Below are 24,073 nucleotides of genomic sequence, written 5' to 3'. Positions count from 1 at the left end.
CGTGTCTGACGAAGTGGGTATTCACCCACGAAAGCTTATGCTCCAATACGTCTGTTAGTCTTAAAGGTGCCACAGGACTCTCTGTTACCCTTGTTCTAGAATGTTGGACCATATAACGTTCAGCCTTTGTTACAATCAGCGGAGTGACCAGTGGAGTGTCTACTACACCCACTCAACTCCCAGCTCCTATTCAGAAGGCCTTATGATTAAGAACATAAGAACGGCCATATTGGGTCAGACCAGTGGTCCATCTAATGGTCTGAGTCACATCAGCCTCCCCCCCGTCTCAAAGGGACACCTTTTAGAGTTACAGATAAGGAGGAACTGTATTGGAGCACATTGCCGTAAGGATTCCAGTTCTGGCTTTCATTCTCTGAAACCATTTTCAGGCCAGAGAATCCTTGGAGCTGAAACTTCTGCTAATTCTCAGAAAGGGACCAGGGACTGGAGGCCACACCTGTCCGTATGCTTTTCTTTGCCTGTTGTGTGGCATGGTCTTCTGGAGCAATTCCATGTTTGCATGAAGTAGCAAAGCCATTTATTAATGTACAGTGAAATCACATAGAAATCCTCATTCCTTCAGCCCCCCTTAGTTAGTAGAATGGGGAATTTGTTCCCCAGCAATGCAATTAAACCATTAACTTAAAGAAAAGCCCTTCTGCCAAAGCTAGAGAAAACCTATGTTGTGTTTCATTTTGTTTTTGATTTTCTTCCTCTTCTGCCTCCATTCCTGTGCTCTGACAGGCAGTGTGGAGGAACAGTGGTACCTGGAGATCCTAAATAAGGGCAGAGTTACCTGTCCAACATGCAGAGCTGTGGTCAGGAAGACTGTAGAGGGACTGAAGAAACATATGGCGAATTGCAGACAGGTGAGAGAGACAGAATAGCACCATCTCCTATTCCCTTTTTCCCAGCTTAATGACTGCAGTACCTGCCAGCGGGTACACAAGCTTCAGACCAACAAGAACCACACCGTTTCCTTCTATCACGTTAATGTGTGAGGTATCCATTTGTCTGTCTGTAAATCAGTGTAGTCAACTGCTCCTTCCTATCAGTGTTACTTGTGGTTTTAGGAAAGTGGGCAGAGACCTATCCATTCTCTTTTTCTTACCCTGTCTCTTTCTCTAGTCTTTATACCCCTGTAAAGTCTGTTCATTGACTTCCAAATGCACGGTGGGTTTTTTCTCACTGTGCAGTTATCTGACCCATATAAGGTTTTCTTCCTGCCTGCTGCCCCATTTCTCCTAAACAGTCACCCAATATCTGAGGTTTGTGTTAATGCAGTCTGCACTCTTGTTTTACTTGTAGGAGATGTTCACATGTCATCACTGTGGAAAACAGCTCAGGTCTTTGGCAGGAATGAAATACCACATCATGGCAGATCACAACAACCTGGTAACGTTGATATTGTACGTCTAGCAGAAGCCCTGACCTTCCAGGCCAGACAGCCCTTTGTTGCTCCCTTGATGCACAAAGAGACTGAAAGGTGGTGGTTTGTCAAACATTTTCTACCTTTAAAAGTTCAGGTCTTATCTAACCAGTTTTTCCTGAAAGATTGAATACTTGGAAAACTAGTAGCATTATGATGTCAGAAATGCTAGGCATTTGACAGCTGATAAAGATGGGAAGGCCTTTCTATTCAGACTCTTTAAAACACTCGGGTGTGTATTTGTTATTAACATTTATCAAATACTCTGTGTTTTTAAAAAAAAAAAAAAAAAAAAGAAAAAAAGATCATATTAATAAAGACTCTATACTTCTCACCCCTTCACTAAAGGGCTGGGAGATTTTGTAAAATACAGATCAGAGTCAGACAGCAATTACAGAGCAGACTAGTTGAGATCCTGACATTTTCTCAGTCCTAAAAAAAATAAAAATAAATTAATGGAGATATCCTATCTCCTAGAACTGGAAGGGACCTTGAAAGGTCATCGAGTCCAGCCCCCTGCCTTCACTAGCAGGACCAAGTACTGATTTTGCCCCAGATCCCTAAGTGGCCCCCTCAAGGATTGAACTCACAACCCTGGGTTTAGCAGGCCAATGCTCAAACCACTGAGCTATCCCTCCCCCTCTCCTTTATCCTGCATAAAGATACACAAAGGGCATAACCCATTTTCCCCCTTTAGTCACCTTTAAGAAGCCTCTGTCTCTAGGTCTGGCAGTGAAGAGTGAGACCCTTTGGCAGATGTCACTCAGAAGAGTGGGAGAGAGTTTCTAAGCTTGGTGAATTTATCCCTCATTGCTTTTTATATAGTGTTTATGACCACGGTATCTAATAGAATAAATAACTGATGCAGGGCTGTCCATCTGTGCTGCAGAGTTTGCCAACAAAACTGTCTGTTGTGTTACTGCTGTTCGGAACCCTGAGGACAGCAGTGAGACGAACAAGAATTGTATCACTTTCATGCTGCTACTGCTTGAGAAGCTCTGAGCAGCAGCTGAGACAGCAGAAGTTATTCACAAGGAAGGAGGGGACACAATGGAAGAAAAGGGAGGGGGGATTGCAGGCATGCAGAGTAACAGAGGCCTCCCCTGCCCCTTAACTCACAGGATGGGAACAGCAGAAAGAGAATGCTCCTCCTCTCTGGAGGGCAGAGGGAGCTGGGCAACTTGAAATGTATCCGATACCTGGGAGTCAGAGGCTGATATGAGAAATGGAGCCCCAACCAGATAGCACCCTTATAAGGTCCTTATATATACTCCTCTTCCCAGCAGCTGTAGGTTGGCTGGGCTTTTCATCAGGGTGGGGGCCTTTAGTTGGATGTTAAAATGATCACCTATGAAATAGTTATCACCCCATTGGGATGAATGGAACAGTTGATTCCTCTTAAAGCAGGTTTCCTACACAGCCATAGATTTAGAAAGTGCTTAGATTACGGAGCTGGATTATGGAGCAAATTCCCAGAATGTAGAATTACAGAGTGCTGAGGGCCCTGTGTTCACCTTTTTTTCTCTCTGCTTTGCTTTTAGCCAGTTGTGAAGGAGGGAGGTGAATTAGATGAGCCGTGTGAACGAGACCGCCTCCGGAAGGTGCTGAAGCGAATGGGAAAGCTAAAGTGTATGAGGGAGGTGAGCTGCAGTATCTTGCATCCCAAATGAAGCAGCATCCTTTGCCAGAGTTTAGAGCACTGCATGATGTCTGCTGGACTCACTTACAAGAGCCAGTCAGTGGGACTTGTGCCAAAGCTCTGGTTATGGTTTTAAGACAATGGGCCTCTTCAGAAGAACCTAATGCTGTTAGGTAACTAGGTGGACAGCACAATGGCAGAAGGGATTAAAATAGACAAATGTAAGGTGACGTACTTTTAGAAGGAATGATTTAAATGATCTGCACTCGCTGAACTATTGTAACCTCTTACCTAAGGATGTGATCAGTTCTGGTGGGCTGTAGCTCAACCCAAATTATAGGGCTTGATGTAGGTATTTCTACATGAACATCTCTGGCATATGTTGTGCAGGTCAGACTACATGATCATCATGATTCCTTCTGGCCTTAAATTCTATTAATCTAATGAAAACTGAAGATGTAGAGGTAATTGTGAAAAGAACAGACATCTGCTTAATGTGCAGCAGTGATCAAAAGAGCGAGTAAGGTACTTAGGAAGTACTATGGCTTGGATAAACTTTGGCCACAGCTCCATTCTCAGTGAACAGGTGTGTACTTCACCACAGATTGCCCAGCCCACCTCTACAATCTGAATGAGGTCAATAACTGAATGAGCCATATAGACTGACAGCCCCTCTTGCCTCTGTGGGTGGACTGTCTGGGTAAGGGCTGAGAGAAATTGGCAGGAGACAATGTACGCAAGCTTTTTGCCCCAAGCTGTAGCTGCTCTACAGAAAGAGGGTTTCAGTTTACAAGGCCTCAGTTTGGTACTTTTCATGCACTGAGTTCACAGCAGGATGGGAGGGGACAAACATCTAATATTTGTGCTGTCATCAGTGTGTCCACACCTAAGATTCTGTATTTGGTGTTCGTCATTTTATCTCAGAAAATACAAAACAGACATTTAAAACAAAACAGTAAAATCCCAAGGAAGGGTAACAAAAAAGATTTGGCAGCTATTTATAGTGGGGCTGAAAGGAGGGTACCATAAGAACGGCCATACTGGGTCAGGCCAAAGGTCCATCTAGCCCAGTATCCTGTCTTCCGACAGTGGACAATGCCAGGTGCCCCAGAGGGAATGAACAGAACTGGTAATCATCAAGTGATCCATCCCGTCGCCGATTCCCAGCTTTTGGCAAACAGAGGCTAGGGACACCATCTTTGCCCATCCTGGCTAATAGCCATTGATGGACCCATCCTCCATGAATTTCTCATTCATTTTTGAACCCTGTTATAGTCTTGGCCTTCACAGCATCCTCAGGCAAGGAGTTCCACAGGTTGACTGTGCATTGGGTGAAAAAATACTTCCTTTTGTTTGTTTTAAACCTGCTTCCTATTAATTTCATTTGGTGGCCCCCTAGTCCTTGTGTTATGAGAAGGAGTAAATAACACTTCCTTATTTACTTTCTCAACACCAGTCATGATTTTATAGACCTCTATCATATCCCTCCTTAGACTCCTCTTTTCCATGATGAAAAGTCCCAGTCTTATTAATCTCTTCTCATACGGCAGCCGTTCCATACCCCTAATAATTTTTGTTGCCCTTTTCTGAACCTTTTCCAAGTCCAATATATCTCTTTTGAGATGGGGCAACCACATCTGCACACAGTTTTCAAGATGTGGGCGTACCATGGATTTATATAGAGGCAATATGATATTTTCTGTCTTGTTATCTATCCCTTTCTTAATGATTTCCAACATTCTGTTCGCTTTTTTGACTGCTGCTGCACATTGAGTGGATGTTTTCAGAGAACTATCCACAATGACTCCAAGATCTTTCTTGAGTAGTAAAAGCTAATTTAGACCCCATCATTTTACATGTATAGTTGGAATTATGTTTTCCAATGTGCATTACTTTGCATTTATCAACATTGAATTTCATCTGCCATCCAAAGAGGAATTCACTATCCAAAGAGTAATTAAGGACTCAGGCCAGATTCTGTGCTGTCCCTCTTGGAAGGTGTGGTATATCGTGGCTTTATTCCACCTGTGCACTCTCTGAATTTTGGGTCTGTCTTGAGTGCCTGCCACTGCCTAGCTCTGAGTTACAGCAGTCTTGCACGGCTACCTGAGGATTGCTGCCTGGCCCAGAATAGCCAGAGTGCGTTGTGCTACAGAGACACTCCCTGCCCTGATCTAACAGCTGTGCGAGAGCGTGGCATAGGGCTGTTCTGAGGAACTCCTTTACACAAGTGATAATCCACTAAGGGATGTAATGGTGTAAATAGGCCGTAGCGACAGGCAAAATCTGGTCATGAGGCTGCTTCATTTGGAAGAGTTCAAGGAGGTATGAGAGGTATTTAGAGCAATGGATTGTGTTGATGGGGCTGACCATGCTTTATCCTGCCCTATCAAACAGAATGGGAGGGTGCTGTTGTAATGCTGACAGACCCCGGTCGTCGATGGGCAGGATCAAACCTGGGACCTCTGGAGCTTAGGGCATGAGCCTCTACTGCATGAGCTAAAAGCCATATAGCTGTTGGCTAAGGCTGTAGAGCAGACTCATTAATCTCTCTCTAAGTGGCCTCAGTGCCACTAGATGGGACAGAGCACCGCACCCAGGAGGTGTGGGGGTTACACTGTAAGATGAAAATTTCAAATGGACAAAAGTAAATGTGTGTTTATGTAGCACACAATTACTCCATGGAGCTCACTGGTAGGTGATATTAAAGCAAGCCACTGACTGGTCTAATGTGGGTGTTCTGTATTTATTGTGTAGGATGCCTCTAGTCCCCAAGCACTTCATTTTGGCAGCTGTACTTCGTTGCTGTGATCACTTCCCAGTTCTACACAGTGCCATAAATATTGGTATCTCTTCATGTGGTCACTGCCATTGGAGGGTTTCTTGCCCCTTTGAACATCTGTAATGTTCTGCAGCTGCCAAGTAGTTACCTAGCTCCGTAGCTTTAAAAGGGTGGCATCTGCAGTGAGGCAAAGAGGGAAAACAGTGACCAATGGGCTCCTTCATCCAGCCATGAATGCTTTCCCCAGGACAGTATTACACTGTGATGTGCATTATGGGGGTTTTGTGCAACATCTGAGACTGGCAGCTGCTAGAGAGCAATCAGCCCAGCCTGGATGGACCATTGGCTTCTTCAGATTCAGTCGGGTTATTTCTGTTCTTTGCCAGCCAGGGATGGGGTCTGCCACGTGTGCCAGAGCTCTGGCTCCATGCTCTTCTCTTCTGTACTGACAGGGGTGTACAGGCAGCTTCACCAGCATAATGGGATACCTGTACCATATGAAAAAGTGTGGGAAGGAGGCCTCTGAGTTGGAGAAAATGGCCATGAAATGTCGTCACTGTGGGAAAGCATACAAGTCAAAGGCAGGGCTTGTTTATCACCTTAGGTCTGAGCATGGGCCCGTAAGTATGAGTTGCCGTTGTTATTGGGAAAAGGAGCTATGGGTGGTGACCTCTCTTTCTCCAAACCACTCTTTCATTTGCCCACTTTGGACAATTGATTTTGATCTTCCTGGGCCCCCTGTACACTGGAGAGCCTAGTCCTGTCTGTTTCATGCTCCACAGTGTGGTAGGGGCTGGCAGCCGCCTCCTGCCTTTCTAGTAGAATACTCCTTCCTGATCCCTTTTCATCTGGGAGGGGAACATGCGATGCTCCCCTGGTGACTGAGACTTCTGCAGCTAGGACAGAGCTTCATACGTAAGTAGTCTGGATGGCAGCAAACCCGTCCCCAGCTCCTCTCACCCTCCTCCATGGGGGTATGGTGCTGGCATGTTTGATGCCTGTGAGAGCTGCTTGTTGCTCTTTTTTTCTCCTCCAGATTTGAGATCCGTCAGGAACTAGAATGCATGTTATTCCTGAGGTGTTCAATAGAGATGGGAGTGGGGTGCCTCAGCCCATCCAAGGCACATATCTCTGGTTACTTTTTGAGCCCAGGTGCTCTCAAGCCTTGTCGTGTCTGGGCAGAGAGCTCTCTTCCCACAACTGCCCTGATACATGGATCTCACGGTCTTTTCCTGCCCCCAGGGTACTCTTGTGCCTGAGTTTTTTGAGGGGAAGTGACTGGGATAGGGCATTTTGGCCTGGGTCTGAAGGACCTTGATGGATCATTCTAGGCATTCAAGTGTGGTCTAAGTGGGATCTGATGAATAGGGCTCACCCTATTGGCCTTTCCTTGCAGGTCACTTTCCTCCATGAAGAAGGGAGGCCTGAGAGTCTGAAGGAAATGACCCTGGAGCCCAGTAATGCAGGCAGAGTCCAGAGGAAATCTGCTAAGGTGGCAGTCTATTACCTTCACGAGCTAGCTAATGAAGAGCTGGCCAAGGAGTGGCCTAAGAAGAAGGTTCTACAGGACCTAGTCCCAGATGATCGGAAGGTATAAGGCTTTAGGTGGGGACTGTATTGGCAACAAGTCTTGCACAGTAGAAGAATCCTGCACTGGCCCCTAGGAGATGGCACTGTATAGTGCTTTCTGGTTCCAGGCAATGGGCCAATAGTACCTGATTGGGTGCGGAAAGAGCTGATTTATGACACAATATAAAATGGGGTATGCCTGGCTAGGCAGTAGTACTGCTGAAAAGGATTTGGGGGTTATAGTGGATCACAGATTGAACATCAGTCATCAGTGATGCACTTGCAAAAAATGCAGATATTCACAGAAGACTCCTGTTACTACATCCATGTAAAACATGGGAGGTAACTGTTCTTTGGAATACATGTCTGCAACTACTCAAAGAAGTGTGTGTATGCCCAGCGCACTGAAATCAGAGAATATTGCCTAGCAGTACCCTAGGAGTGGCACTCACGCTCGTCCCTCATAGCCCCTGCCATGGCTATATAAGGGTGGCGCTTCTCTGAGCCCCATCATTTCCTTCTCACTGCCCAGAGCTAGTCGGGGCGCTCAGTGTGGTGTTTCTTCACATGGATTTTCATACCTCAGTCTTCTGAGATTTAGTTGTAAATAATTACAGTAGTTCGTTAGCTAGTAGTACCTTAGTTAGACTAGTGAGTTAGGTTAAATAGCTTTGTTTTTTTGGTGGAATGCCTTCATCAGGATTCAAGCACTGTCTTTCGCGTGGGGTGGCTATTCCTAATAGTGATTCCCCACACACAGTGTTTATTGTGTTGGGAGAGGTGCTTCGTCTGCAAATCTTTAAGAAAAGAACGCAAGTGGCAAGGGACTTGAGACTCAAGCAGCACCTGATGGGGCAGGCCAGGAGGCCTGCGTCAGCACCAGAAATAGTACCAGCTCCTCAGATGTCATCAGAGCCACAACGAGCCGATGTTCCTTGTCCGGACTCTGAGGAAGAGGGATCGTTGACTGTTACTCAGGCTCACCGGGAAAAAGGACCAATAAAACAGACTGTAGTCACTCCAGATTTCGGGGAGTGTCATCTTCCTTTGCCAGAATCAGTGCAGACTGGCACCATGACTCTTCAGGTATGTGTGGTGGAACTGGGCCTTCTACCTGCCCTCTGGTACCAGGCAACATCAACTTGAGGCTGTCTGCCAACTCTGGCATCGTCCATTGAGTCCAGTAGTGACGGCATTGACACGGACAGTGTCCACGCCTCTGGCGTACCAGGCAGTATCAGATCTGCTATGCCTTTTGGTTCCTGATTCTCCAGTTATCTAGGAACATTCAGCTGCTGCGACTTCCTAAGTAATGACCCCACCGTCGGGGTTAATTACACAGGTGTCCCAGATGCCAGCACTGCATATTGCTCTGAGTACACAGTTGAGGCTGGCACCTTCACCGGTGCTGAGGGATTCATTGGCAGAGCAGTCAGCTTCGGAACCAACGGTGATCATGATTCAAACCATGTCATGAGGATCGGTACTGACCCCAGCATCAATGCGTCTTTTGGCATCGGTACCGAGAGAGAGTGCATTGCCTCTGCCAATCTTCAGAGCACCAACTTATTTACCGGCCTCGGGATTGATGTTACCACCATGTTGGACCGAGGAGGCTGGATGGTGACTTGCCCCTTGGGGGTTGCTCCCCCATTAACTCTGGATGATTCTGGGTATTCATCTAGGTCAAGCTCAAGGTTGTCCTCCTCCCCACTCCTTTGTCTTTCAAATGCCAGTCTAGGGACAGCCCAGACCTCCTGCTGATACTGACCAGGACTTTTCCTGCTGCAGAGAAAGGGGCTCTTGGCTCACTGTTTACTGGCCACTGATTCCTTACCCATCTCCATCGTGGCATGGGAGTCCATGGGATGTTCCTTGTTCCTTAAGCTCCCAATTTTCAACCCACTCCAGAGCAAGATTACCCAACAAATCCATGGCATCACCTCTCCAGCCACCTACATAAGAACAGCCATACTGGGTCACACCAAAGGTCCATCTAGCTCAGTATCCTGTCTTCCGACAGTCGTTAGTGCCAGCTGCCCAGGTGCAAATTCAGGTGGAGGATGACACCTCAGAACATGTGCAACCTCAGACATATGCACAGGGTCTGGTACTGCACTGAAAGGCCAGTGAACCCCCTTCCTTAGTCCTCATCACCAGATGACACCTGAGTACCAGATGCTTCCTTTCCAGTGCCTGAGGACTTTTGGGCACATCAGGAGCTTCTTAGACAACTGGCTTCTGCCTTGGGTGTATAAGGCTGAATTGGTGCAGGAAAACACTTATGCTCCAATATTTCTGTTAGTCTTAAAGGTGCCACAGGACCCTCTGTTGCTTTTTACAGATTCGGACTAACACGGCTACCCCCTGATACTTGACAAGTTAGTGGACATTCTTCCGTCCTCAACCCCAGGGAGAGTAGCTCGCCCTATTAGCAAAGCACTGTTGCAATCTGCCATGGCCTTGTGGAACACCCTTTGACGTCTATGGCAAAGCATATGAGCAAGTGTTATGTCCCTATGCAGGGATTCAAGTATTTTTTTTCACATCCTGCTCTTAACTTGCTTGTTGTGATAGCAGCCAATGAGAGGTCGCATCAAGAGAGGTACAAGTCCATGCCCCAGGACAGAGGTAAAGAGGTTTGGTCTCATGGCCGGAAAGATTTACTCAACTTCCTCCTTAAAAATGTAAATTGCAAACCAGCAGGCACTGCTATCCAAATATAATTTTATGAACTGTGACTCTGTAGCCAAGTTCACAGACAAATTACCAAATCCTTTCAAGAGGAGTTCAAGGCATTTGTTGCGGAGGGCCACCTGGTTGTTAAGACCTATTTTCTATTGGTCCTGGACATAGCTGTTATGGCTATCAAAGTATTTGCTTCAGTGTTCACAATAAGAAGAGCACCATGGTTGCAGAATTCAGGAATAGCACCAGTTATCCAACAGAGTGTGGAAGACCTATCTTCTGATGGTCAATTTATATTCTAAGACAAAACGGTTGAGACTTTGTTCATTTAAGGATTTGCAAGCAACTCTGTACTCTCAGGCCTAGCTCTTAGCTCCCTGCAAAATCATTTGGCTGCAATCTCAGCTTTCCATCCTCCCATCCAAGGAAAGTCAATATTCTCAGACCCTATGATGATGAAGTTTTTTAAAGATATTGTTCGCCTTTTTCCACCAGTGAAGGAAACGGTGCCATTGTGGGAACTTAATATGGTGGTGGCAGCACTGATGGGTCCATCATTTGAGCTGATAACCTGCTCATTGGCTCTCCTCTTCCGGAAGAGGCCTTCTTTATGACTATAACATCCTCAAGAAAAATCAGCAATACACAAGCTTTAATGGCAGATCCTCCAGACACTCAATTCTTCAAGGACAAGATGTCTTTAAGATCGCACTCAACATTTTTGTCCAAAGTGGTATCTGTTTCACCTTTAATTGGGTTATTTTCTTACCTATATTTTTTCCCAAACCATGTTCAACTGTGAAGGAGCAACATGTACATACCTTAGATGTCAGACGGTGCTTATCATTCTATTTAGAAAGGGATAAGCCACTTGGTACGTTATTTCGACTCTGTGCTGAGCAGATGAAAGGATAACTAGTCTCCGCTCAGACTTTTTCCAAGTGGATAACTGTATAACTGTATTTCCTTGGCTTATGGAATTGCTCATATGATGCCAGCTTAGTCATTACAGTCTTATCCAACAGGAGCTCAAGTGACATCAATTGCATTTCTTAGCAATGTCTCCACATTGGATATTTGCAGGGCTGCAACAAGGTCTTCTATTCATACTTTTGTTAGACATTATGCTATCACCCTGGCATCAAGATCTGATGCAAACTTTGGTAAGACAGTTCTGCAGTCACTGTTTAAATAGACTCTGAGCTCCACCTCCTGCTGAAACTGCTTGTGAGTCACCTGAGAGGAATATATGTCTGCACCCTTGAAGAAGAAAAGACTGTTACTTACCTGTGTCTTAACTGTTCTTTGAGACGTGGATGCAGACTTGTATTTTACAACCCACCGTCTGTCCCTTCTGAGTCTGCAGCTGGGTTTCAGGGCAAAGGAACTGGGGGGGAGGGGTCAGAGTGCTGCCACTCTTATATAACCATAGGAGGGGTTATGACAGTGCATGAGTGCCACCCCATGGCAAAATTCTCCAACTTTGGTGCGCTGGGTACCTACACACCTGATTGGAATATATATCTCCACCCACATCTTGAAGAACAGCAGTTGTGGCACAGATAAGTAATAATCTTTTCTGATCTACTTAGCACTTGTGAGGCCTCAGCTGGAATATGTCCAGTCTTGGGCACCACATTTTAAGAAAAATTTGAACATATTGGAGAGAGCCCAGAGATGAACAAAAAAAAAAGGGTTTAGAAAACCTGATTTGTGAAGAAAGGTTGAAAAAATTGAACATGTTTAGTTTAGAGAACCCTACCCTTAGTTTAGTGCCCCTATTTGGGGAACAAATATTTAATAACAGGATCTTCAGTCTAGCAGAGAAAAGTATAACATGATCCAAAGGCTGGGAGTTGATTTTTAACTGCGAGAGTAATTAACCATTGGAACAATTTACCAAGGGTCATGGCCGATTCTCCATCACTGACCATTTTTCAATCAAGATTGGATGTTTTTCTAAAAGATCTGCCTTAGGAATCATTTTAGAGAAGTTCTATGGCCTGTGTTATACAGGAGGTCAAACTAGATGATCATAGTGGTCCCTTCTGGCCTTAGAATCTATGAATATAGCTGGGGAGTGGAAGGACAACATTAAAACAATCTTTAAATATGTAAAAAGATTGTATAAAGAGAATGATGATCAGTTGTTCTCCATATCCACTGAACGTAGGACAAGAAGAAATCAGCTTAGTTTGTAGCAAGGGAGATTCAGGTTAGATATGAGGAAAAACTTTGCAACTGTAAGGATAGTTAAGCACTGGAACAGGTTACCTAGGGAGGTTGTAGAATGCCCACTCTTGGGGGGTTTTAGGAACAGATTAAACAAACACCTGTCCCGGATGGTCAAGGTACTTGGTCCTGTCTCAGCACAGGGGAATGGACTAGATGACCTCTTGAGATCCCTTTCAGGCCTACATTTGTGTGAATCTGTGAGGGAGAGGGGCCCAGGTCCTACTCTTTTATGTAACTGAGGGTGGGAGGAATCACTCCAGTGTGAGTTTGGGGGAAGTTTTGGATGCCAGGAGTGGTTTGATGGGATTAGGTGATTTTAATCAATTAGGCAAAAACGGCCATCGCTGGTAAACTGAGGGTCTGGCTAGAGAATCTTGCCTGTATGCTCGGGGTTCTGCTGATCGCCATATTTGGGGTCAGGAAGGAATTTTCCTCCAGGGTAGATTGGCAGTGGCCCTGGAGGTTTTTCGCCTTCCTCCGCAGCATAGGGCAGGGGTCGCAAGCTGGAAGATTCTCTGCGACTTGAAGTCTTTAGATCACGATCTGGAGACTTCAACAGCAGAGTTAAGGGAAAGTGGGTGGGTCAGCTTTTGTGGCCTGCATCATGCGGGAGGTCAGACTAGATGACCATATTGGTCCCTTCTGACCTTAAAGTCTATGAGTCTATGAGTGAGGTGGGGTGGGGGCTTAGCCAAGCTTGTGGAGAGTCACTCAGTGGTGCTGGGGAAGGTTATTCATTGAGTTTCACTGTTAGATTGGGAGGGAAGTTTACTACAAGGGAAGTGTCTACTGTGGGGAAACAGCCTTAAAACTTAAGAGTAGCATGCCTGACCCTGTGTGTAGCCATCCTGCCATCTGACTTCAGATTCTGCCTCTATTCTTCTGTCTCAGCTGAAATACACGCGGCCTGGACTGCCCACATTTAGTCAGGATGTGTTGTGCAAGTGGAAATCGGAGATAAAGATGTACCGAAGGGTCCACTGTCCAAACCAGGTAACTAACCGCCAGTTCTTTCTAAAGCACTGAAGAGACCAAGTCTGAGGACCTTAGAAAAATAGTTTAGTCTGGCCAGGCTTTGCAGCAATGAGTTGAGAGACTTCCACAAGGCCAAAATCAAGGTTCATCTCTGTGTCTGGAGGAATCAAACACTACTTGCTCTCAGGGTGAATATCTGTCAGTTTCTTACTGAGGTTCTGGATGTGCCTGGGAAACATTTAGGTTGCTTCTCAAGAGATGATCCTGTGTTGTTATGGCTAGAAAAATCCAGTGGGGAACTATTGGGTCCATTGGTGGACACTGTTAGTGTCTCTCCAAAGGTGAGTAAGAACTGAGTGGGCATTAGTCCATTCCCTAGGAACCATCACTTACTGTTGAGAATTTTGCAAACTCCACCCGGACTTTCCAGAGGAAGGCTCTTGAGGGGTTAGAGAAGCCGCAGTGCCTGCAGGCAGAGCCCTGGTATTTTCTAGATCGTTGTTGCCTGGGCTTTAGGTCTGGGTTTAGTATGGACACTGCACTGGTCTCTCTGGTTAGTGATGGGTGAAGGCCAGATGTCCATGCTGATTCTGTTCAGTATGACAGCATCCTACAATATTATCATACCCATGGCTGCCTGGACTGTGGGACTCCTCATAGAAGAGAAATGTCTCTACTTCCCTGTCAGAGATCCTTGGGAAAGTGCTGGGAAATGCTCATCCATGCCCAAGGACTCCAGTGAGGAATCCTGGAGAGTTGTATTCTCAGCCCTCCTATATCTGAGGCCACTTGGTGGGTAGAGATGCAGTTTGGGTATGGTGCCATCATCATGTTGACAACATACAGCTCTGTCTTTTCATTGGATCCAGACTATACATCCCTGCTTTCCCAGTGTCTGTCTGAGGTAGGGGCTTGAATGGCAGTGAGCTTGCTGAGGTTCATGACAAATAAGAAACAGGTGATACTGCATGGGGGGGATTACTAAAGCATATGTGGTTGTGTGGGGGAGCTGTCCTATAGTATGAGGCTTTGCCCACATTTGTCATGAGGTTCGCAGCCTTCAGGGACTGCTGAAGTGCCAGAGGTTTAGGAACAAATTGATCACGAGGACCAGATTGTATTCACTCAAGATTTCTGAAGGAACTTAAATATGAAATTGCAGAACTACTAACTGTGGTATGTAACCATCACTTAAATCAGCCTCTGACTGGAGGATAGCTAATGTGACACTTAATTTTTAAAAAGGCTCGCAATTACAGACCGGTGAGCCTAACTTTGGTACCAGGCAAATTGGTTGAAACGATTAGGGAACAGAATTATCAGACACACAGATGAACATGATATGTTGGGGAAGAGCCAACACAGCTTTTGTAAATGGAAATCCTGCCTCACTAAGCTGTCATGGGGTAAGAGGGAAGGTCCTCTCATGGATCAGTAACTGGTTAAAAGGTAGGAAACAAGGGATAGGAATAAAGGGTCAGTTTTCATAGTGGAGAGAGGTAAATAGCAAGGTTCCCCAAGGATCTGTACTGGGACCAGTGCTGTTTAACATATTCATAAATGATCTGGAAAAATGGGTAAACAGTGAGGTGGCAAAGTTTGCAGACACTATAGAATTACTCAAGAAAGCGAAGTCCAGTGCTGATTGTGAACAGTTTACAAAGGGGTCTCACAAAACTGAGTGACTGGGCAAGAAAATGTCAGATGAAATTCAGTGTTGATAAATGCGAAGTAATGCACATTAGATAATATCCCAACTATACATACAAAAGGATGGGGTCTAAATTAGCTGTTACCACTCAAGAGAGATCTTGGAGTCATTATGAATAGTTCTTTGAAAACATCTACTGAATGTGCAGCAGCAGTCAAAAATGCTAATAGAATGTTAGGACCCGTTAGGGAAGGGATTGGTAATTAAACAGACATGGTACACCCTCATCTTGAACACTGCATGCAGTTCTGGTCACCCATCTCAAAAAAGATGTATTAGAATGGGAAAAAGTACAAAGAAGGGCAACAAACATGATTAGGTGTATGGAACAACTTCCATAAAATGTGAGATTAAAAAGACTGGGACTATTCAGCTTGGAAAAGAGATGACTGAGCAGGGAAGGATAGAGGTCTATAAAATCCTGAATGGTGTGGAGAAAGTGAACACGGAAGTGTTATTTACCCCATCACATAACATACGTGTCAAGCTCTCTTGCAGTGGCTCAAGAGCATGGGTACCAACCTCAGGGCAGACTGTTAAGAAACAGGACACAAACCCCAAATTGGTTGAGAGTTTTATTAGATTAGTTAGATTTCACCAACCAATTATCAAGTGTATACTCCTCAAGCGCGATAACAGCCTCACAGTGGAGTCTCAGACAGTCCACTTGGGTACTTCCATCTGTCTTGCCACCCAGGTAAGCTTACCTTTGTGATAGATGATCCCTTACCTCAAAGATCACAGCAGTGTTCAGGTTACTTCCAGTCCCAAAGGATCAGTCACTTACTCCAGGTCAGTTGCACTTTAGGTCTCACAGCAGAAACAATGCTTGTAGCCAATCCTATAATAAACTATCTAAAGATTTATTATATAGGAAAAGGAAACAAGTTACTTACAAGGATAAAGCAGGTGATAAACATAATACACACAAATGAGTTCCAGTCTTAAGTTTAAAAAAATAATAGAAGCTTCTATAATAAGAACCTAAGAACTGCCATACTGGGTCAGAACAAAGGTCCATCCAGCCCAGTATCCTGTCTACCGACAGTGGCCAATGCCAGGTGCCCCAGAGGGAGTGAACCTAACAGGTAATGATCAAGTGATCTCTCTCCTACCATCCGTCTCCACCCTCTGACAAACAGTGGCTAGGGACACCATTCCTTACCCATCCTGGCTAATAGCCATTAATGGACTTAACTTCCATGAATTTATCTAGTTCTCTTTTAAACCCTGTTATAGTCCTATCCTTCATAACCTCCTCAGGCAAGGAGTTCCATAGGTTGACTGTGCGCTGTGTGAAGAAGAACTTCCTTTTATTTGTTTTAAACCTGCTGCCCATTAATTTCATTTGGTGGTCCCTAGTTCTTATATTATGGGAACAAGTAAATAGCTTTTCCTTATTCACTTTCTCCACACCACTCATGATTTGGTAAACCTCTATCATATCCCCCCTTAGGGCTGGTCCACACTAACCCCCCAGTTCGAACTAAGATACGCAACTTCAGCTACGTGAATAACGTAGCTGAAGTCTAAGTATCTTAGTTCGAACTACAAGGTACTTACCGCGGGTCCACACGCGGCAGGCAGGCTCCCCCGTCGACTCCGCGTACTCCTCTCGTGGAGCAGGAGTACCGGTTTCGACGGTGAGCACTTCCAGGATCGATTTATCGCATCTAGACAAGACGCGATAAATCGATCCCAGAAGATAGATTGCTTACCGCCGAACCTGGAGGTAAGTATAGACGTACCCTTAGTCTCCTCTTTTCCAAGCTGAAAAGTCCTACCCTCTTTAACCTCTCCTCATATGGGACCCATTCCAAACCCTTAATCATTTTAGTTGCCCTTCTCTGAACCTTTTCAAGTGCCAGTATATCTTTTTTGAGATGAGACCACCACATCTGTACGCAGTATTCAAGATGTGGGCATACCATGGATTTATATAAGGGCAATAAGATATTCTCCGTCTTATTCTCTATCCCTTTTTTAATGATTCCTAACATCCTGTTTGCTTTTTTGACTGCCGCTGCACACTGCGTGGACGTCTTCAGAGAACTATCCACGATGACTCCCAAGATCTCTTTCCTGATTAGTTGTAGCTAAATTAGCCCCCATCATATTGTATGTATAGTTGGGGTTATTTTTTCCAATGTGCATTACTTTACATTTATTCATATTAAATTTCATTTGCCATTTTGTTACCCAATCACTTAGTTTTGTGAGATCTTTTTGAAGTTCTTCACAGTCTGCTTTGGTCTTAACTATCTTGAGCAGTTTAGTATCGTCTGCAAACTTTGCCACCTCACTTTTTACCCCTTTCTCCAGATCATTTATGAATGAGTTGAGTAGGATTGGTCCTAGGACTGACCGTTGGGGCACACCACTAGTTACCCCTCTCCATTCTGAAAATTTACCATTTGTTCCTACCCCTTGTTCCCTGTCTTTTAACCAGTTCTCAGTCCATGAAAAGATCTTCCCTCTTATCCCATGACAACTTAATTTACGTAAGAGTCTTTGGTGGTAATAAGCAAAATCTATGGGTATGTCTACTGTGCCAAGAAAACCCTGTGGCTGCCCCATGCCAGCTGACTTGGGCTCCTGGGGCTGTTTCATTGCAGTGCAGACTTCTAGGATCCTTCCACTGTGCAGGGTCCTAGAGCCTCGGCTCCAGCTCAAGCCCAGACGTCTACACTGCAATGAAACAGCCCTGCAGCCCGAGTCAGCTGGCATGGGACAGCTGTGGGTGTCAGGCTATGTCTACACAGCAATTAATGTCCTTTATGGCTAACCCAGGCTAAGAACTGGGAATCATTTTCTTATGTTTCGTAATCCTTTCTCCTTGTGGTATGTCTACATAGCAATGTAAGCCTTGGGTTAGTGGGATTTGAGTCAGCTGACCCATGTCAGGAACCCTGGGCTTGAGCGTCTACACTGCATTTTAACCCTAGGTTAAGGATTTTCTGAACCTAGGGTTCTGGTGTCCACACTGCTGTGCACAGATCCGAGTCAAAGTACTTCTATCCCAGAGTGCCTAGTCCCCCGTCCCCATCCCCCCCGTGAACACTCTAGCCCTACGAAAGTGGTGCACTGTGGGAAAACTCTACTGCCTACCCTGTTTCCTAAGTGGGACAATGCTGTTGATGGGACTCAAGTGCCCCAAAGAGCACATGATACATAAACTGCATGGTTAGCTCCTTTGATTGCTGTCTCAGTAGAATGGTGGCAGTTTGAGAAGGGTTTATACTGAACTTACACAGCACCACTCGGGTTTGGCCCAGCCACTCCTCCATCATGATGGGGAGGCTGCCAGGTCAGATTTGAGCCTCTGCTCTTCCAGGGGGTTAGAGTAGTCCAAAAGGAAAAATGAAAATACCTCCACGGTCCATGAAAGGGGCCATGTCCCCACAGCCTCATGCAGGGCAAAGACCAGTAGTCTTAGGAGGAAGGTCTGGGCTCCTTATCCCTTGTGTGTCCAAACAACCCAGGGCTGAGTCCCAGGATGCTGAAAATAAAAGTAAGGAAAAACTGGTCCCTCTGTTTCTTCAGAGGGCTCAGGGTGCTCTCAACGTTTCATCAGCAGATAGACCCTGTTTCCTGGGGCTAAGGAGTTCAGCACTAGCTCTCTTTGCTCCTGAAAGCCACCCACAGACCGTGCCTGAGCCAGTATTCTCCCCACGCTTCTCCAGGACTCACAAGCATTACAGGTGCAACAGGTTGGGCTTGTTTGAACCCAGAGGAGCTCTTTAACTCCTCCTCGACTGGGACAGGGGGCTGCCCCACTACAACCCTTTCTATGCAATGGACCTTGCTGTGTTTATTTAGGGCTCTATCATCAACATGCCTTGGAGTATTATAATGTTCTGTAGATGACCCAGTGCAGCAGCCACTGCCCCACCAGCATTTTCCACATGAAGCAGGTTGCTCCCTGTGCTCCAGATTCTGCACTGGCTTCCTTGTGAGCACAATTCAAGGTGGTGTGATTGGTATTCAAAGCACTACCGGGTCTAGTCATAGAGGTGCCCCTTTCCCAATGACAGCTGGGACCATTGAGGTCAGCTGCAGTACTTTCCCCATCTGTGAATGTGGAGGAAGAGTCCTAGACTCTGGTAATTACCCCCACCCATTTCTCTGACAGAGCCCAGGTTGGTGGACCTTCAGGGCATGATGCAAACCCTATCAATTCACTCGGGGGTTTAGTAGAATGGGCATCATCTCTCTCAGCAGCTCATTGCTGGCTAGAGTCTCTTTATTTTGTCTGAGAGTTGCACACTTGCCCAGAGGTGGGAATTATTTCATTTATTGGAGTTTTAAACAAATCTATTTGCAAAGGGCTCTCTTCTCCCCATCCCTGTCATGTCTGGTCTTATCAAACTGTGTATCCTTTCTTTGCTTTCTCCCTTCTAAGGAAGGACCATCCCAGAGGAAAAAGCATTTCTGTGCATGGGGAACTGATTTCTCAACTGTGTCTTGCTGACAGCTGTTGCCTTTCTCTCATTTCAGGGCTGTGAGTCTGTATATGGCAGTGTCTCCGGACTCAAATCTCACCTCAGCACCTGCACCTTGGTTTGTACCATTTCTATACAGTCTCTTTCATACATGCACCCCACTGTTGTTGTTCCCCAGATACGTGCACATCAGTCATTGGCCTGCTGGATCCTTGTCTGTCAATGCTCTTTAATAGCCCCTTCTCCACAGTGTCTGACTGCCTCCCCAGTATTAATGGATCTGCATCACAAATGCGCTGTGAGGCAGTAAGACTGTATGTCCTTTACACCTGTACCTGAGTCACTGTCCTGCCTGCAATCTCATGGCTACAAGAGCACCTTTACCAGATACACTCCCCCTGTGTGAGACCTGCAAGGCCTCCAGCAGTGATGGAGGTTACTTGGGGAGTAGCTGGAGCTGGTTCCACCCTCATTCTCTCAGGGCGCACTTGGGCATCAGTTTCTGTGCTGCTGTGACCCAAGTGCGCACCCTCTTGGATGAGTTCAGGGATTTTGTGCTCTGTCTCCTCACTGCTGGATCATGTCTGGCCATGCCTTGGGTGCAGGGTCTGGGCCTTTCAGCGTCACTGGGCAGAGAGGAGGGTGGCATCTGGTGATGTGTTTTCTGTTTTGGTGGCAGGGAGACTTCGTGGCTGGGAAATACAAGTGTCTCCTATGTGAGAAGGAATTCATATCCGAGAGCGGGGTCAAGTATCACATCAACTCTGTGCATGCTGAGGTGAGAAGAGCGCGGTGCCCTGCCCCCTTCAAAGTGCCAAGTCCTAGCCCTTGTCCCATGCTGCTGCCACTCTGTTCATTTTGCCAGCACCTTCCATATCCTTCAGTATTAGCCAACCCATTGCAGAATCCAGTGAGCCCCCAGAGAGCAGGATGGAATCTGCCCAGCAACTGGTAAAAATAACGCTGTGCTGGCCAGCCTAATTCTCGGATCCCATTTCTCTGCTAATCCCTGCCCTGTGGGTGGTCCCAGCAGTGGAACATGACAGGCACCTCCATTGTATCCCCTCCCCCAGTACTAACCCTCTGCTTTCTGAACCCTCCAGGACTGGTTTGATGTGAATACCACTAACAAAAAAAGCTTTGAGAAGCTGATGAAAATCCGCCAGAGAGAAGATGAGCAGAGAAAGCAGCGAAAGAAGCGTACTGCAGCCCGGAGCAGGAAGAAAAGGCCTGGGACTGTATCTGCCAAGAAGCTCCTTGGGGCAGGGGCCGAGAGAAGCAGAAGGAGGAGTAAGCGGGGGCATTCCCAGCTGGGGGACAATGAGAGCAGGAGCAGCGAGGAGGAGGAGGAGGAGCCCCAAGCTGCACAGAGAGCAGAAACTCCAAAAACCATCCGCAAACGGGGCAGGAAATAGATCATTGGAGGCAGAGGAGCCAGGAGCCCAGGTCATGGCACAGCGTCACTCCCTCCCGTGGACAGTGGCACGAGCAGGGTATCCAGTGTAGTTTGTGCCCTAGTTACAGGCTGAGTTCAGGTTATGTTAGTTGCTTATTTAGTGATTTTAAATATTTTAGTCTCTGCTTTTGTTGTCCTCCTCTTAGGGATCCTCAGCTTCGGTGAGGACAGGTTTCCTTGGTGGATCTCTCGCACTGGCTGTGCAGGTCTCAGTTGGGGGAGTGAGTTCCTTTGGGGGAGTGTGTGCAGATCCTGAGCAGTTTCTGGGGTGGGGCACAGATGCTCTAGCTTGAGCACCTGCAGCCCAGTGCTACCTCAGGTGCTTAAAGGGGCGGCCTCTGAGACTCAGACACTGAGTGCTGTCTCCCCCTTAGGTCATTGCCATAAAGCACCATCCCTTTACTACACTAATCTCCAAACTCAGCACTGCCCAGCAGTTTAGGAACCCAGGCCTGCCTGATGGGGTAGGACATCACCCTGCCAAAAGCTAGAGTGTTTGCAGTGGGCTAATGTACCCTTCAGCACCTGCCTCCTTTACGGCTGAGCACTGACTGGTCCCTAAAAGTGGGGAGGGAGCGCTTCCTCCAGTCTGTGGCTAGAGACCAGCTGTCTGTACCCTTGCCTTGCAGAGGCACGTGGCAGCAAACTTGTCTGCCAGCACACTACAGTCTGGGGACGTGTGAGATCAGTGCGGATGGCTTGTGCTGTGTTATAGGTTCACACTTCATAGCAGCCACCCCCCACCTGCAGGACAGAGCTCATACACAGTAGCAAAGCACTGCGTATTGCTGCCATGGGGTGGCCTTGCCCTAGTTTGGTGTCCTCATTCCCTCTCAAGTCTTAGGTGCTGCTTCTCCTTGTAAGTGAGCTCTGCAGGTGCCTTCTCCCCTGAGCTAGTTGTAGCCTGCTCCTGGGATTGCCACCTTTCCCGGGACAAGCCTTAGGTAATGGGCCTTCCTGTGTGTTGGTGTCAGGGCTGGAGGGAGGGGGTCCTGTTTACCTGTTGAATTAAGTTTTAATTTAGCATATGGTGAGTGTTTTGCCATGTTCCACTTGTACAGCAGGGCCAGTTGAGACCCATACCTGCGTAACATCTCTGGCAGGCTTAGCCACCCCCATTCTCTGCTGAGTAGAGAGGGGGCCTGCAGGATTTCTGATGTCAGATCACATCCCCTGACAGGGAAAACTGCAGGATTTGATGTCTCTTTACCCTCTCCTCTTGTCCTGCTACAGTTCCCTGTCTCAGCTGGCTCTTTAGTTCGATACATGAGGATTCAGTTAGCAGGATCTGGCACTCAACAGTACCCTTCATGTCTTGCTGCAGTGGAAGCTTCCACTTCAGCCAAAGTTGCTGGTGCTGAAATTCACAGTGGATTCCCTGAGGTGCACAAGGCACAGACAGACCTATTTGTGTGTTTGTTTCTAGCAGTGATGTTTGTTCACCCATATAATCAAATTGCCTTTGTGGCTGGGGGTAGGACCCAAGCTCTCCCCAGCCATGGCCATTTTACAGAAGTTACACCCTAATGTGTGTAGAGTGAAGCAAATTACCCCCACTCTTGCCTCATACAAACTAACACCCATGGCGATTGTTGGACTCTGCATGCAATGCTCCATTCTGATCTAGGTGCAGCAGCTGCATTTCATGCTGGGACCTGCAGCTGTCATGGATTGCAGTGCTGTATTAAAGAGGCAGGTTTCTGGGCTCTTCTATAGAGGCTGTGAGATGTGTGGTCAGAGCAGCAGGATCAGGATCAGAACAAAATGAAATAAAATGTCACCAGTGCAAGATTGTGATTTCTTGTTTGTTTGGTGTATAGTGTCTTTAGAATCATCCCCACTTTAGCAGTATGGGGCAGAAGAGTGCAGAGCTGCCTGTCTCTGGGCTTGTTGTGGGTGGCAATAGGACGCATGCCCTTAAGCACTGAGGGCAAAGAGCACTCACTTTCAGTTTTTCAACCACTTCTCTATCCAGCACTCCAACCCTTCTCACAGCCTGTTGCATTAATGTAGGTGAAATATGTGGGCACAAAGAGTCAAAGGCATATATTAGGAACAAAAAGAATTCTAACAGTGGTGTTGGTCCACTATTAGATGGAAATGGTAGAATTATCAATAATAATGCAGAAAAGGCAGAAGTGCTCAATAAATACGTCTGCATATGGGGGGGGGGGGAGGAATGATGTAATCATATCATATGATAACACTTTTGCCACTTCACTAGTAGCTCTGGAGGATGTTAAACAGCAGCTATTAAAGTTCGACATGTTTAAATCAGCAGGTCCAGATAACTTTCATCCAAGAGCAGGGGCGGCTCTATGTATTTTGCCGCCCCAAGCAAGGCACTCAGGCGGCATTTGGCGGCATGCCTGCAGGAGGTCCGCCGGTCCCGTGCCTTTGGCGTACCCGCCGCCAAATTGCCGCCGAAACCGCGGGACCGGCGGACCTCCCACAGGCATGCTGCTGAAGGCAGCCTGACTGCCGCCCTCAAGGCGACTGGCACGCTGCCCCCCCACAGCTTGCCACCCCAGGCACGCGCTTGGTGCGCTGGTGCCTGGAGCCACCCCTATCCAAGAGTTTTAAAAGAGCTGGCTGAGGAGCTCGCTGAACCATTAATGTTGATTTTCAGTAAATCTTGGAACGCTGGGGAAGTTCTAGAAGACAGCTAATTATTGGGTCAACAATTAAAAGGGGTAAATGGGATGACCTGGGTAATTATAGGCCAGTCATTCTGATTTTGATCCCAGGCAAGATAATGGAGCAGCTGATATAGAGCTCAATAAATAAAGAATCAAAAGGATGGTAATATAATTAGAATCATAGAATATCAGGGTTGGAAGGGACCTCAGGAGGTCATCTAGTCCAACCCCCTGCTCAAAGCAGGACCAATTCCCGACTAAATCATCCCAGCCAGGGCTTTGTCAAGCCGGGCCTTAAAAACCTCCAAGGAAGGAGATTCCACCACCTCCCTAGGTAACGCATTCCAGTGCTTCACCACCCTCCTAGTGAAATAGTGTTTCCTAATATCCAACCTAGACCTCCCCCACTGCAACTTGAGACCATTGCTCCTTGTTCTGTCATCTGCCACCACTGAGAACAGCCGAGCTCCATCCTCTTTGGAACCCCCCTTCAGGTAGTTGAAAGCAG

The 24,073-nt window shown here is 46.6% G+C and overlaps 1 protein-coding gene across 2 annotated transcripts in view; it reads left to right on the top strand.

Moving 5' to 3' along the window:
• The window catches only part of ZNF512 (zinc finger protein 512), a 57,732-nt gene extending 34,509 nt beyond the window's left edge, over positions 1-23,223 (top strand). The window contains exons 6-14 of one of the 2 annotated variants that reach the window (XM_026659089.2): positions 745-869; positions 1,309-1,395; positions 2,971-3,069; positions 6,303-6,470; positions 7,247-7,441; positions 13,234-13,335; positions 19,526-19,588; positions 20,150-20,248; positions 20,574-23,223. In XM_026659089.2, the coding sequence (XP_026514874.1) occupies positions 745-869; positions 1,309-1,395; positions 2,971-3,069; positions 6,303-6,470; positions 7,247-7,441; positions 13,234-13,335; positions 19,526-19,588; positions 20,150-20,248; positions 20,574-20,885 (1,250 nt within the window). In that variant the 3' untranslated portion in view covers positions 20,886-23,223. Of the gene's footprint in view, positions 1-744; positions 870-1,308; positions 1,410-2,970; positions 3,070-6,302; positions 6,471-7,246; positions 7,442-13,233; positions 13,336-19,525; positions 19,589-20,149; positions 20,249-20,573 lie in introns of those variants that run through there. The other variant, XM_026659088.1, reaches the window with a different exon arrangement.
• The last annotated feature ends 850 nt before the right edge of the window (positions 23,224-24,073 follow it).

The sequence above is a fragment of the Terrapene carolina genome, unplaced genomic scaffold, assembly GCF_002925995.2.
Source record: "Terrapene carolina triunguis isolate 2854851 unplaced genomic scaffold, T_m_triunguis-2.0 Scaffold569, whole genome shotgun sequence".
Taxonomy (NCBI): Eukaryota; Metazoa; Chordata; order Testudines; family Emydidae; genus Terrapene; species Terrapene triunguis.
This window is presented reverse-complemented; position numbering and strand designations above follow the sequence as displayed.